This window comes from Cryptomeria japonica, chromosome 6, assembly GCF_030272615.1.
Source record: "Cryptomeria japonica chromosome 6, Sugi_1.0, whole genome shotgun sequence".
Taxonomy (NCBI): domain Eukaryota; kingdom Viridiplantae; phylum Streptophyta; class Pinopsida; order Cupressales; family Cupressaceae; genus Cryptomeria; species Cryptomeria japonica.
In genome coordinates, this window is record NC_081410.1 from 107,812,604 (window position 1) to 107,827,408 (window position 14,805).

Sequence of the window (14,805 nt, forward strand, 5' to 3'; positions counted from 1 at the left end):
GGTAGAAGAAGGTTGTGAAAATAAAGAAAACTCAATGTGTTTTGTAATTCTAGGGTGGATTATTGAAAAGGGTGAAAGAATTCCTTGGAAGAAACAAGAGAGTAAGGAAAATAGAAATAAAACTGCATAAAATGAAAAGTGGGCAACTACTTTATAAGAAATAATGTATATACTTGTGTTGGGGGTCGACAGTTGATAACTTGAGGAACAATAGAAGCCATGGTATCCACCTTACCTTTCAATCTAGCAACCTCTATCTCTTTCTTTTGTAACTTATTTTATGTTGTTTGTTGTAACCATTCCTTTTTTTCTTCCATCAATTTCTTCTCATGCAACTGCAATTGTTTAACTTGTTTCCATAATTTTGATACAAAATATGGCCAAGATAGTGTTGAACAGATATGAGGCACTTAGGTATTGGTGGTAGTTTCCACAACTTTTGTGTAGTCTTGACTCAAAATTGTGTCAATTACAACCTCTGACTCCTTGCACAAATAAAGCCATTTCACTAAATGTTGTGAGCTCCATAATATAGTAAATTGTTATGCTCTAAGACTTTGCTCATTATGTGAATATGTGAATGATTGTTTATACATACAAGAATTTGTTTGTGACCTATACAAAGAAAATCTAATATTACCTGTAGTGTAATAAAATTGCAACCCCTACAATTTTAACCACATTTGGGGTCCTCATCTTGGCGACGGCATCTCCTTCCCTAACCAGGACCTATTTCACCATTTCCAACCCTTCTCCCTTCCTCCTTCATGTCTTGTATTTGCTCTAGACCTTGTCCGGGCCCCAAAATAGGGCAGGATAGGGGTGTGGCACCCTTGTCCCCACCTCTTAGGGTGGTCCTATGTTTGTTCTGCCCGACCTCCTATGCATTTCTTGTCTTTGGGGTTTGTTATTCTTCTTTGTCAGCTTTTGGTGGTTGAAAGTCAATCCTTGAGGCATGTATAAAAAGGAATTCAATACCCTCATTCATGGATGATGGATGACGGATGGATAGCGCATAGACGGATAATAGAGCATAAGGAGAAGATACAAGATTTCAAGGTCATTATCAAGCATTCAAGTCTTCTTCATTCATCCATTAGAGCAACATTACAACATTCATTTGCAAGCATATGTGTGTGTTAGGGTTTTGTCATGTTACATGCCATTTCATACTACATTTGTGATTACATTCAAGAAGCAAAGCAATCATCATCAACAAGTTGTAGATCTACAAGGTATACATCTTCATTGTTTACATTCAAGCATTTGCAATTACTTTCTTTCTAGGTTGATTCATCAACCAAGGTTTGACTGAGGCAAACCCCTATCCACAACCCCCCTTTCTTCTCTTTTTTGTGTGTAGGTTGCAGGTGTGCAACTGTAATTGCAAGTTTGGGCTTCATTTGCAGAAACGGAAGAACCCTTTTCGTTTTGCGGATTTTGTGGCGAACCATGTAAATTCCTACCATGATCCCGATGACTTTTCTCCAAATTTGCAAGGCAAATCCGCGTCGGTTTAATTAGCTCATATCCGAAGTTACAACGCGATCCCAAACCAGTAGCTCCTCATTTCACTCATTTCCTCTCTCTTTTCTGCATAGTCAACAAGTCAACTTTCTCATTTACAAAAGAGGGTAAATCACACTTAACCACTTGCAATCCACTTAGTATTCAGATCCTTGTTTCTCTTGGATTCGGATCTAGTGGATTCAACCCCTCTTTTGAATGTAAAGTCCTCCTCCAAGTGAAAATCATTCTAGTGGCTTCCTTTCTCTCTCCTAGGTGGGGAGTCACTAGGATCCAATTTTCCACTTTACATTACCGATGTTTTCACATTGGATAATGTTGCAAACTAGTAAAATGTTTGAGCAAATTGTTTGATAATTTATCAAAATTCAAGGACAACATTTGCTAAAATTTTGCAAATGGGCTAATAAGTAAACTAATTTATCAAGATTCAAAAGCACAACATATACTGAAGGTTAATCAAATGGACTAAGAAGTTAAGTGAGTTTAATTGTAAGAAAACCTCATTGTTAGTGCTTAACCTAAAAGAATTTTAGGTCGGGTGCTCTACTAGAATGGATTCATATTTGGGAATCGCCTAGATTTAATGAGTGTTAAGTAGATCATTCATAATTATAAGAAATGTGTTGTGAATCACTCCTCATTACATATGGATCAATCAAAGATTACATTCAAATTGCATATTTGAATTTCACTCAATTTGATACATTATGTAAATAGCATACATAAAAATATTAAATATTTTACCAAATACTATCCTAAATAATGATGTTATAATAAAGAACAACTAAGGAAAAAATAAAATTGATTCCAATCAAATTCATTGTTTTTAAAGTCTAAACCATAAAAATCGACCAAGAAGTCATTTACAATTAAGTTTTTTGGAGTGATAGATGTAACATTAAAGCAACTGCCAAGGTGCACTAACTACATTCCACACACAAATTCAGCACTAGACTATATGCACCTATTTTGGACGCGCTAATTATGATTTCATAAATTCCAACTCTACATTAGGTACATTCTTAGCCAAGATGCACTCACTACATTCCACACACAAATTCAGCACTAGACTATATGCACTTATTTTGGATGCGCCAATTATGATTGCATGAATTTCAACTCTACATTAGGTACATATTTTATGAATAGAATTGGTTAACTTTAAAAGAAGGAAAATATTAAAGAATATTTTTAAAATTTAGAACTGAAATTGAAAAACTTAAAACGTAGATACCATCTTTCCTAGATGTACAACATGCCTTCCCTTACTATTTTTGAGGTACAGAAGTCATACTCACCAAAAAAAATTAAATAGGGGAAAGGAACCAATACTTGAGCGTGTTCTAATAGTTGTGATAGTAGTTGTTGATTTGATACCCATACTTGTTTATTTAATACCGATATTTATTGATTTAAAGTCCAATTTTTTTTATAACATTGCACCGATAGTTATGACTTTAAAGTTGTTATTGCCAACGATGACTACCCATAGTTGTTAAAAGCAACCAATCATATGATGCCACATCAACTGCACAACTATTGGTCTCCCTTTTGCACAACCATTGGTCGCATCATTTTTTTGGTTGTTTTGAACACCTTGGCTAAAAGTATGTTGATGTGGCATCATATTTGATGGTGTGGCCTTGAAACCGTAGTTATATGCAGAGGACTTGCCAAGTAAGCTAATGTTAAAAATTGAGAGTGATTTGAAATTTCCACAGTATTTTGAGAAGCGCGATATTGGGTACTCAACTATTGAGTCCCCTCCCCTAAAATAAACACATTTTTTTAAGATTGTAGTTCTATCCTATAGAGTTCACAGTAGCTAAACTATTCTAAGATTATCAAAAAACTTTTGGAAAAAGCGATTACACCTTGACTACAACTTTTGTTTCAACTAAGGTAATAACAATATCTTTAGCGTTATTTTGCATTGCATACCTTGCACCATATCTATCAAACACCTCCTAAGGCTAAAAGTTAAAACATACACACAATGAAGACAATTATCTCCTGACATTTTCTTGTGTAACTCCCGAAAGTGCAATCAGTTGTACATGGGAAAAATAATGCATGAATCTAGGCTTCAATTGAAAGGCTATTATAGGAGTACAATAAAAATTGCCTTGAGGAAAACTTAAAACTAGATTAATATCAACTTATATTATAGATATATGAAAGAATACCAAACCTTTTTCAGGGCCTAGAATTTACCCCAACTCCCTACAAGAAATATCATCTATATAAGAAATATGGTTGAAGTTTATCGAAACCTTAAAAAAAAATACACAGAATAATAGGCTTCTCTTATTCATCTTCATTCAACACATTACACATAATATTATAACCAACCCCACTAACAACAATATTAAGTTTTTTCTTAACAACTTAATATTTATGACACTTATAATACCAATTTAAACAACCATGTGAACACTAACATTACATTTTCCCACATTCCCCCCCGTAGTGTGAACATGGTAGAAAAACATTTGCACACTCTTCTGCAGTATGCTCACCCTTGTGGCATGTCCAGCTATGTGACTCGTGACCTTGATCCAAAAGAAAGGCTCTCTCCTCCCATGGTTTTAAACAAGCTTACCACAAACCTTGACATGAGCAAGAACCTCCACTCATCTATTCACTTTGTGTGGTTTTCTAGATCCTCCCACAAACCCTTTCAAGATCCATGAACTGACTTACTCTAGTGCTTTTGTTTGCCACTATGCTTGCACATCAAGGAAGTTACATAGAAATCACCATGCATATCACAAAAGGGAATGGAACATTGGTTATATTCCCCCCAACAATGTGAAATTCCACTAATTCACATAAACAGGAACACTGGAAAACAAAACATATCATGTTGCATACTAGAAAATAAAATGCCACCAAAGTTAATAAGCGGCCCCGTCGTTGGTGACTGACTTGAGGAGGTTGAGTGTCATCTAGCCTCCGGTGCCTCCAGTAATTTACAACTTAATTAACAACTTTATCTTTGAGGCTCAAAGTTAGAAAGTGAGAACATTAATTCAGACTCATCTTTTAACCGTGCAGTTTCTACAAACTCTTCATTTATAAGATCTAGTAGAGAATCAAATTAACCAATAGAAACTACACTTTAGGTGCTTATCTTCACAACTCTTTCAAGGATCAATCTGCAAACTACATCCTCTCCAACTGCAGACGGGCCCACTCCAATTGTTGCGGACAAAAAGGAAAACTTAATCCACGACAGACTGTTTGGGAATGGGAAGCTCAGCCAACTCGCATAAAACATAAACTTAGCGAACTGCAAAGTGACCACCAACAATGAGCCCGATTCCAAATTTGCCAGTGCTGTGAATTCAAGCAAGTAAAAGAAAACAGATTGCATATGGGTCGCCAGTAACAGAGCACAACCTGTACCTCGCCAGCAAACGCCTCAATCGCGATCTGCAAGAAAGAGATCGATCCAACAAAACATTGCTTCAACAGAAAGGACACGATGGCCAAATTCCTCAATGCAATGAGCACGGCAATGTGGATCGTAGCAAATTCATTGATATTGGAATAAATCAAAGAAGTATCGGGTTCGGTCCAGGTATGAGCCGATGCGGAAGAAGATCCTCCAAACAAACCAACGGAGCTACCTATCACCCAATGAACAAAGTGTTCACATAGGCAGCGAAGTGGAATACAGGCCGGTAGAAGGATATCCCAGCAGAAAACTCAAGAATAATGCAGATAAATGGAAACTGAAATCAATCACAAAGATGGCTCCTGCAGGCAGTGATCAGGGAATGATAACCATAGAGCCTCGGCCAGAAACAAAAGACTTGAGCCAATAAGAATTGCTCTCAACAATAAATCGCACCCAGATCAAATTGGGCCGCCACACAATGCCCTCGGCAAGCGATCACCACTGAAGGAAAGATGTGGTACAATATTTACGGAACTCAATATTCCAATATTTCCTCCTCATCGTTAAATAATTGGTGCATAAGATAACTCTGATGAATTAAGAATCAACTCGTGATAGGCACAGAAACGATCAAGCACTATTACCATATAAGAAATATGGTTGAAGTTTATCGAAATCTAAAAAAAATTACACAGAATAATAGGCTTCTCTTATTCATCTTCGTTCAACACATTATACATAATATTATAACCAACCCCACTAACAACAATATTAAGTTGTTTCTCAACAACTTAATATTAATGACACATATAATACCAATTTAAACAACCATGTTAACACTAACATTAAATTTTCCCAACAATCTAACCCATCTTTGATTGAACTAAAGACAACCTCCCAAAGCCACAAGTCAACTGCAAGAATCAAAGAGAAGATCAGCAATGCTAGGGTCTGGTATCTATTTAGTTGCCAGCCAATTGTCTTGACAATTCCACTCAAGAAAGGAGGAAGCTGTTTCTGACCACTCGTCTTCTGATTTTTCAATGACCATGCAGTTTTCCAGGATATTTGGGTAGGTACAAGGCCAAATTCTGTCTGCAAACGTTCATCCATGTCTGGCATATGCCCACTTCCATATAGTATTGCTATTTTCTGGCAACCATCATTCATTGCTGCTCGCAACTCTTCCATTACAACTCTGTTCCTTTCCCCAATGATGACAGAATTCTTCACCCACTTAGATTTTCCTTCAGTTAACCTTCAAAATGTATTACAGAATTACTAAAGCCTTCACAATATATTCAACTCTTTTTATAGCAAAAACAAAAGAAAAAACTAGCGATAAGACAGTTGAAAATTCTGCAGGAATAAACTAGAAACATTTTTCAGATCATTCCGCTTATACAAACTGAGGTAAGGAACCTGGTGCATACTCTGAAGTTATCTGTTTTGCCAAAAACAGTTTCACTGCAGTTGCTAAATCAAGGTGAAATAAAGCTTTCATCTCTGGGGATCTACCAATTGGTGAAGATGAAAATCCACAAACGCTTTCTATTAGAAACAACCCCGCCAGTGGCATAGGAAAAAAACGTGCCACCCACAACAGCTTTGATTTCCATGGATCAAGATCTTCTCGTTCAAATATAGACTTTGTAATCTCCTTACTAGAAATAGCACTCGTTTCCCTTGCAATTATGAACAAGTTCTCACCTCTTTCATGCTGCAGATAGAAATACAACAAAAGAAATAATAGTAAGCCACATTTTTCCAACATCCTTGATTATCACAGATAGAAATACAACAAAAGAAATAATAGTAAGCCACATTTTTCCAACATCCTTGATTGCTGTTGTGATCCAAATAGCATTTATAGCTATCACCACATTGTGCCTTGGCCCTTCATTATTTGAGTTGAGCAAAAAGACAAGACTGGATGGCTAGGAGAAGTAGACAAACAACTCATGGAAAACTTTAGTGTAAACACACTTCGAGAGAGCAAAATATTACCTGCATCAGCTCGAATGTGCGATAATCAAGATCTGCATTATACCAATTATCCCTCTGATAATCTAGACATTCTAACTGATCATATAAACCAAGGCTAGATGCCATTGAACGCTCAATAAATTCCATAATATCGAACTCTTGATAGCGGGCTCCTGGTAACCTTTTAGGTGGTATCCAACGTGTTCTTGGATTTCTATTTGATTGCTTAGGGTCCTTATCTGTAATCATTTCATATAGGACCCTGTCATAGTTTGCAAGTTCTTGCTGAAGGTCTGCAAAATACCTGAAAATCAACAGACAGGAGTGAATATCCTCTAAACGAAGACAACTTGCAAATAAGGTCAAAGTTGATGGATAAACAAACCATCAAATTCAGCCGGCAAAGTTAAAATTTTTGTCTTTTGCTAGATGAATTTTGTAGAGTATAAAATTTTCTCATTTTATGGAATACTATGGACTGCAAACTGAAAATGCAGAGGAACACACCAAGTTTCATATTAAAATTTTATATTATGCACAAGCAAAAGGAGATTGAGGACTTGCAAAATAAAAATGGAGAAACAAAGAGGGTCAAAAGAGGAAAAGGTTGATGATGGAAGCAGTAGGAGGTAATCAAATTACATCTAGAGAAATGGAATGGGGATAGCAATTCCTAAGCATACCAAAAGATTGGCAAATAGGCTTAATCGCAGAGGAATTTGGAGAAAAGAAAAATGGAATATCAAAGAATGTGGAACTCCAGGAAATAAATCGTGGAAATAGCGTAAAAGATGCAGAAACCAGCAAACCACAGCTTTCAAAATGATCAAACTCAAAGAATACCACTATAAGTGATTGAGAACTAATCAATACAATCAGATGTAAGATTTCTAACTGGAATGGAAAAGCTCTAATTGGAAAATTTGAAGTTGTTATAGAAATAAGACAGTTCACAAAAGGGTTGCCAAAAGAATGCCTTCAATTATAAAGAATTTAGGGCTATATTTCCAAATTTTCATCAACATAAAGAAAATATAGGAAAATAATGTATGGATTAGTCATTAGATTATTTGGATTAGCATCGGAATTGTTAAATCACTTAATTTCTGACAACATGGGAAATTTATTCATGAGTTAGCTTAACTAATGTCACCATGAAAAAACCTCCTAAGCATCTATTGCACAGATACATGTTATAATAAATCTCTCCAAACTTTATGAAAAAACCCATAAGCATCTATGCACAGATACTATATTAAAAAAGATCTCGCCAAACTTCATTCAACAACAATTAAACTTTTACGTACTTCAGAACCTGACATCAAATACTAGATTGTAGATTTTTGCCCTTAATGTGGTGCCCTCTATCCCATGTGTTGGCACTATTTTCTGTATGCCAATTTGATGTGCTTTTATGCACTGGTAGACCCTATATAGACAACCGATCAGAAATGCTTTTCACTAGGGATTCATGTGTGGAGTTGTTAGCAAATAATTTTGTCACTATGCTTTCCTCATCAATTTGCCCAATCAATAGTGACAAAACCTTGCAACATTGGATAAATCATCATGAAAAGGATGATCTTCCTCTGCTTTCAAAGAGGAGCAGCTCCCTCAAATGTTAATTTTTATATCTAAAATAATCTCTCCTCTCCAAGAAATAAACAATTGCAGCCAAAATAAAATATGAACATTTATAAATACTAAATAGCACAAAGTCTATTAATAATCTTGGTATAGATAATGAGGAAAATGAAATAAATACTTGCCAATAGAAAATATATGTAAATACTGACAACACAAAGTCTGTCAATAATTTTATAAATCTTCATATAAATATTTGCAAATATTGATAAAGCACAATTTATCAATATCCCTCCATAATGGTGATACACAGCCCATTGTTACTCAGAACAACACAAAGTCTATTCGAGAATAAAATTCATGGGGAAAGAAAATAATTTTGTCAAGTATAAATCTCAACTGTGAATATAGCATAAAATTGGTTACAAAGCTTTTTCCGTAGAGAAGAGAATCCTCTTTACAATAAAATATTTCCCATTTAAAGAATTCACCCACACGTGAAGTAGTTGGATAACTACCCGTAACTTCCTTTTACGCAACTTTCCTTGTCAATAATTTTATCTTACAATATTAATTTGCTCGCTTGTATGTCTTCTCACTTTTGTGGACATTTTACATACAATAATTAAATCTTGAAATAATTAATTCACCTAGAAGATAATAACTATGTGACTTGATTTTACCCACATACAACTTGACATTCAATTACTTTGCATAATATTATAATATTTAAATTTTGAAAGAATTAAATATAAATGCTAATGCAAAATAATTTATGAAATTATATCCATGGGAGGGTTACCTAGGATTTGCTAAAATTTGAAGGTAACATTGGCTCTGATTGGGGACTGCATTCTTTGACAGAATATGAATGCAGAGAACTTCAGAATCTCTGGGACGCTCCAATGCCTTATCCATTGAGCTACATGGTCATTGTTCAATGCATCCTCGTGTTAGTTTGATGGATGTGGCAAGAAACTTCATTGACCTTCTGCAGCATCACCTATAAAATACTTTTCACACCTGGCGCTATTGACATAGTAGTGAGTATAAAGATAACCTCTTTCTGTAATTTAGGCTCCGCAACAAGCACTTCCAATTGATAAAGTTCCTCGTATCCACATCTGAATGCTTCTTTGAAGTGGTTATGTAACTCAGCTGTCATGCTTTATTGGAAATCTTTGAATCTCTGCAATGAGACCGCATTTCTTTGATTCATTTTCAATTCTACAGAATATAAATGGTCTAACTCGACTTCGCCTTGGAGTATCATCTTCACTATGATATCCAACGTACCTTGGATCCACCATTACCATATCCATATCTTCAATCGCCTTCGCCTTATCTTCTAATCATACCAGACCTGGAGCTTAAAATGGTACTAGCAATGGCATGGACATTGGTCTCACTTTTTCATGATACTTTGTGTGCAAGCCTCTCAATCATATCTTTCAATTCTTTTGATTGGATTTTCATATTCAACATTTGAACTTTGGTGGCAGAAAAAGCTTGTCTTTGAGCTTTTCCTATAAAACTCTACAACCATACATGTTTATGCATTTGAGGGTGATAGAAAATCTGGGACGTTTACACTTCTGTCCATGTGTTTCTACATTGCTCGTTGGATTCCTTTGCCACTTATGCCACAGTGATTATTATGGGTGAAAGAAGCCAGGCATTCTTCATACATATGCTTTCTGGGAAAGATTAACAAGTCTCATATCGTCTTCATTCCCAACAAGAGGATAATCTTCAAGAAGTCATTCTCTATACAAAAGTTATTTTAATGATGCTTCAATCTGTTCAAGAATCTCGCCCTAAGTCTCAAACACATAATATAAAAAAAAATTGCAACAATTATAATACTGCCAACACATATAGCTACAAATATCCAAAAGGAATCTGGAACTCCATTCAAGAAGGAAATTGAATATCAAAGTGACTAACCGAGCACTAAAGCAGCCTGCAAGAACTGCCAAACTGCATGTAGTGCCCCAATCTGACTAGATCCCATTTACTTCAATCCATGCATCACCATTGGTTGCTCTAACAATTTCGTATGAAACCATCTTCATTCTTTCTATATATGCGGATCATCAAAGAGCCTTCTTATCAATCATTATGCTTCAAACACAGTATTTGTAGCTTGACACTTAGTAAGAGTACCCATAAGAACCTCTCCCTTTTGATTAAAGGTCGCTACAGACGGTGTTGTTCTTGCACCTTCTGAATTCTTAATTACTTTGGGATTCTTTCCTTCCCTGACTGCAATACATGAATTTGTTGACCCCAAATCAATACCAATAACGTCATTTCCAGCGAACTTAGAGCCTTTTTATTATGGGTATCCAAATTTGAAAATTTCCACACATTGCTTGGAGACTCAATGTTTAAGATGGCCTTGTTCTCCATTGAGAAAAATCTGTGTCTGTCATTCCACTATTACCCACTTAAACTTCTGGGTTGTCTTTGGTTGCTCTCATTTTGTCACATGAAAGTTTAGTTACTACTCCAAAGCAAAAGAGGCTTTAACCATTGAATCCATTTTAGAGTTTACATCATAGTCCTTTCTTTATAAATTGTCATCTGCAGTATCATGAGGTCCACCTATAGCATTTTCCATAATGGCTTGTAAGTCATTATTGGCATCACACCATCTCAACCTATGAGGCCCTTTATTTTTTGGGAATTCATTTGCTTCTTTGATACCAACGGAATTGGACAATGGGAGACTGAAACAACTTTCGATAAGCATATCAATTTTGTTCTTGTTAGGAATGATTCTATTTCTGGGGCTGATTCGAGATAAAGGGGAAGGCTGCAAAGCTGCTGTAACCTTATTGAAGGAAAAACAAAACAAAGATAAACCAAAATTTGGAAAGCAAAATGGACTATTTACAAGGAAGGAGAGAAGAGAAAAGGCTAAATGTGACCATTTACAGGTTGAACAAATTTTGAGCCTCTTCAGTCAATTTTTGGTAAGACGGGGGAAGATTTCTTAAAGAAATAAGCAACAACATCAGTATAATATTTATCTCATCTATAGGAGAGGCATGAGGCATGGGTGGGAAAAAAAATACGGATTCAAGATATTCCTCATGAATAGGAGGGGTATATAGGTTATTCTTGTCTACAATGGGATGCATGAGACACATCTTTTCCTCAACATTGCTTATACCCATATTATCTTTCACAAAGAGAGTCAAAATGTCAATGATTTTTGTAATACCTCGAATATCTTGATCTTGTAACTGCTCATATGGCTCTTTAATATAAATTGTTGCACTGATTCTCCCAAATATGCATCTGAGATGAGAACTTCAAAAGGCTGAAAATTACTAGAATCTTTTTCTCCTTTTTGCTGATTGTTGTTTGATATTGCTTTAAGATCATTTCCATGCTCATGCTTGATGTCACCAGTTTCTTCTTTTTCACATACTTTCTCTTCTTTGTTTAGGTCTTGTGGTGAGGTTTTTCTTTTCTAGAATGGCATAGGACCATAAAAATCTTTCAAGAATTGTACCTCTTTTGTCAAATCTCCTACAATTTCAATGATTGGATTCTCTCTAAATGATGGTATAAAGAGTGAGATATCCATTTCATTTTCTTTTCTTGCTGGAACCCAATCTTTTAGGACTTCTCGATATCTCATGAAGGCCTTCTGGTATTCATCTTCAACAAAGCCACCAACCTCCATCCTAGGGGAGGTACCTGTTGTGACCATTTCACACATCGCCCCATTTAAATGGGGACCCCCTCTTTTTGCTCGGTTTTGCCTGTCTTTCTCTCTGCTTTTTAGGGTTTTGGGTTAGTGAGTCAGTCGTCTGGACTAGGGTTAAGCCTTAGGGTTTCCGTTTTGATGTTATCAAGCCAGAGTCCAGTCAATTTTGAGTGATTTTTGAGCATCCTTGCGTAGGTTGAAATTTTGAAATAAGGTGAATCTGTTAGGGGGTCAAGTAAGTCTGTCTAGGTTCAGTCGGAATTTTGAATGCAAGTCCAAATTTTGCCTAAGTGTTAATGATGGAATCAAGGAATTTTGTCCGATTGGATTTTTTGACCAAATTTTGGAAATTTTGATAATTGATCCCGGGCATTGGAAATAGCCTAATTATGCCTTGTGAAGTGACTGAAGTCTTAAAATCTTGATATTTTGACCTATGGAAGCAAGTTCACTCCTGTCCCTCAGCCAGGGACCAGGGCGAAAATCATATTTTTATGCATCTTGGTTATTAATTTGTTTCACTTACCTTGTGCAGGGTCGCCAGGAGATGCAGTTGAACGTAAATTGAAAGTTTTAAAGATTTTGAAATTCGAAAATGGCAAATTTTTGAAGTTTGAAGACAAATCACTCCTGTCCCTCACTGAAGGACCGGAGCTTGAAATTCAAAATTGCCTTGTCCTTGAAAGATTTGAACGATTTCGCGATTTGAGGAGAACAAAGAAAGTGTGTTTTATCAGTTGAATATAACTTAAAAGTGTCATCATGAGGAAAATTGGCCCTAGAAGCAAAATCGCTCCTGTCCCTCTGCCAGGGACCAGGGCGAATTTTAGTGATAGCTCTCGTCCCTCTCTCAGGGACCAGAGCGATTTACTTGAAAGACAAGTTTTGGGCGAAGATCAAGTGAGTGTTAAGTTTGAGGCAAGCAGAAGGGGGCGTAACGAATCCATTGAAGATAATTTGAAGATTACAAGACGCCAAGTGAAGCCCATATTGTCCTAGGCGCTCCTGTCCCTCTCCAAGGGACCAAAGCGATTTTCTCCTTAGACAAATTTCTCACCAAGATGAAGCAAATTCCATGTCAAAGGTGAATGAAGGAGAACATAATGAGTCCGTTGAAAACAAGTTTGAAAGTTGGCAAAGCACGAATGAGCCTACAAGTGAAAGTTCGCTCCTGTCCCTCAGCCAGGGACCAGGGCGAAATCAAGGCTATCTAATATTTCCCTCCAAGTTTAAACCACTCCAAGCCAAGGTACAAGGGGGCAATGATGTTTGGAACACCTCAAAGAGAAAGTAAAGTGTCAAAGACCGCAAAAGTGATGAAATTACCCAAGTTCGCTCCTGTCCCTCTCCTAGGGACCAGAGCGAAATGTACAAGTGTGTGTAATTTTGACTTGCCACTCCCATTTCAAATGTTCAAGAAGGAATAAAGGGAACTATTTTACACTGTGAAGACAATTGCAAGTTGATATAAACAAGGATGAGCCCAAGGAACGAAGGTTCGCTCCTGTCCTTCAGTCAAGGACCAGGGCGATATTCACTAGATTGGTCATTTCTTTCAAAAACCACGTCAAGGCAAGGTCGCACAAGGTCGAAAATGTCTTTGAGAAGATGATAAGCAAGGAACCAAACGTCAAAAAGTGACTAACTTGAGCAAAGAGGCAAAATCGCTCATGTCCTTCAGTCAAGGACCAGGGCGATATTCATAAAATCAATCATTCCTTCCAAAGATCACATCAAAGCAAAGTTACACAAGATCCGAAATGTCATTTGAAAGGTGATAAACAAGGAGTTAAGGTTAAAAGATGACAAATTTGAGCTAGAATTCAAAGTTCGCTCCTGTCCCTCACCAAGGGACCAGGGCGATAATCACTCAAATATCAAATTTGCATTGTAAAAGACAAGTAAAGTATGCGTGGAATGAATGAATAAAGTTGTTACTTGCCTTGTGATATAAATTGGTGATTAAAGAGACGAAGACCAAGGAGTAAATGCAAAGTTCGCTCCTATCCCTCACCAAGGGACCAGGGCGATAATGATCTTAAGAGGCATTCATCTACAACATTGAATCGATCAAGCTCAAGGTTCCTATTTAAAATGCCAGTTTCAACATAGAGGAAGTGGTTTTGAACGTAAAAGGCGAGAAATTCAAGAGCAAAATGCTAAATCGCTCCTGTCCCTCTCCCAGGGACCAGAGCGATATGGTTTGTATCCTTTACATCTCTCATGTGTTTGGCGCCAATAAATTTTTGAAATACATTAAATGCTTAATTTCGATAAAACTTGAAATATTCAATTAAAATTAGCATTTAAAATAGCGCATGAAACATTTATTAATTAATTAATTTTGCCTTTTAAAAATCGAAAAAATTAATTACGAAGGCATTTTAATTTAAATAAAAAGGGAGAGCGCTTAGATTTGATTTTCCATATTTTTTTACAAAGTCGGCCTTCCTTTTTATTTGAAATTTATTTATTATTTGCCTATTTCAAAAGTCAGCCTATGGGGGATTGAAGAGGTAAGCGCTTATATAAAGGGGGTGTGATATCTCATTTTGAATCATCATTTAATCATCATTGTTGC

The 14,805-nt window shown here is 36.3% G+C and overlaps 1 protein-coding gene across 1 annotated transcript in view; it reads right to left on the reverse strand.

Annotated features, from left to right (window-relative positions):
• Positions 1 to 5,611: 5,611 nt before the first annotated feature.
• The window catches only part of LOC131030542 (uncharacterized), a 96,242-nt gene continuing 87,048 nt past the window's right edge, over positions 5,612 to 14,805 (reverse strand). Inside the window, exons 3-5 of the mRNA XM_057961399.2 lie at positions 6,941 to 7,223; positions 6,367 to 6,653; positions 5,612 to 6,191 (exon numbers count right to left, since the gene is read on the reverse strand). Coding sequence (XP_057817382.2) covers positions 5,717 to 6,191; positions 6,367 to 6,653; positions 6,941 to 7,223 — 1,045 coding nt within the window. The 3' untranslated portion in view covers positions 5,612 to 5,716. The remainder of the gene's footprint in view (positions 6,192 to 6,366; positions 6,654 to 6,940; positions 7,224 to 14,805) is intronic.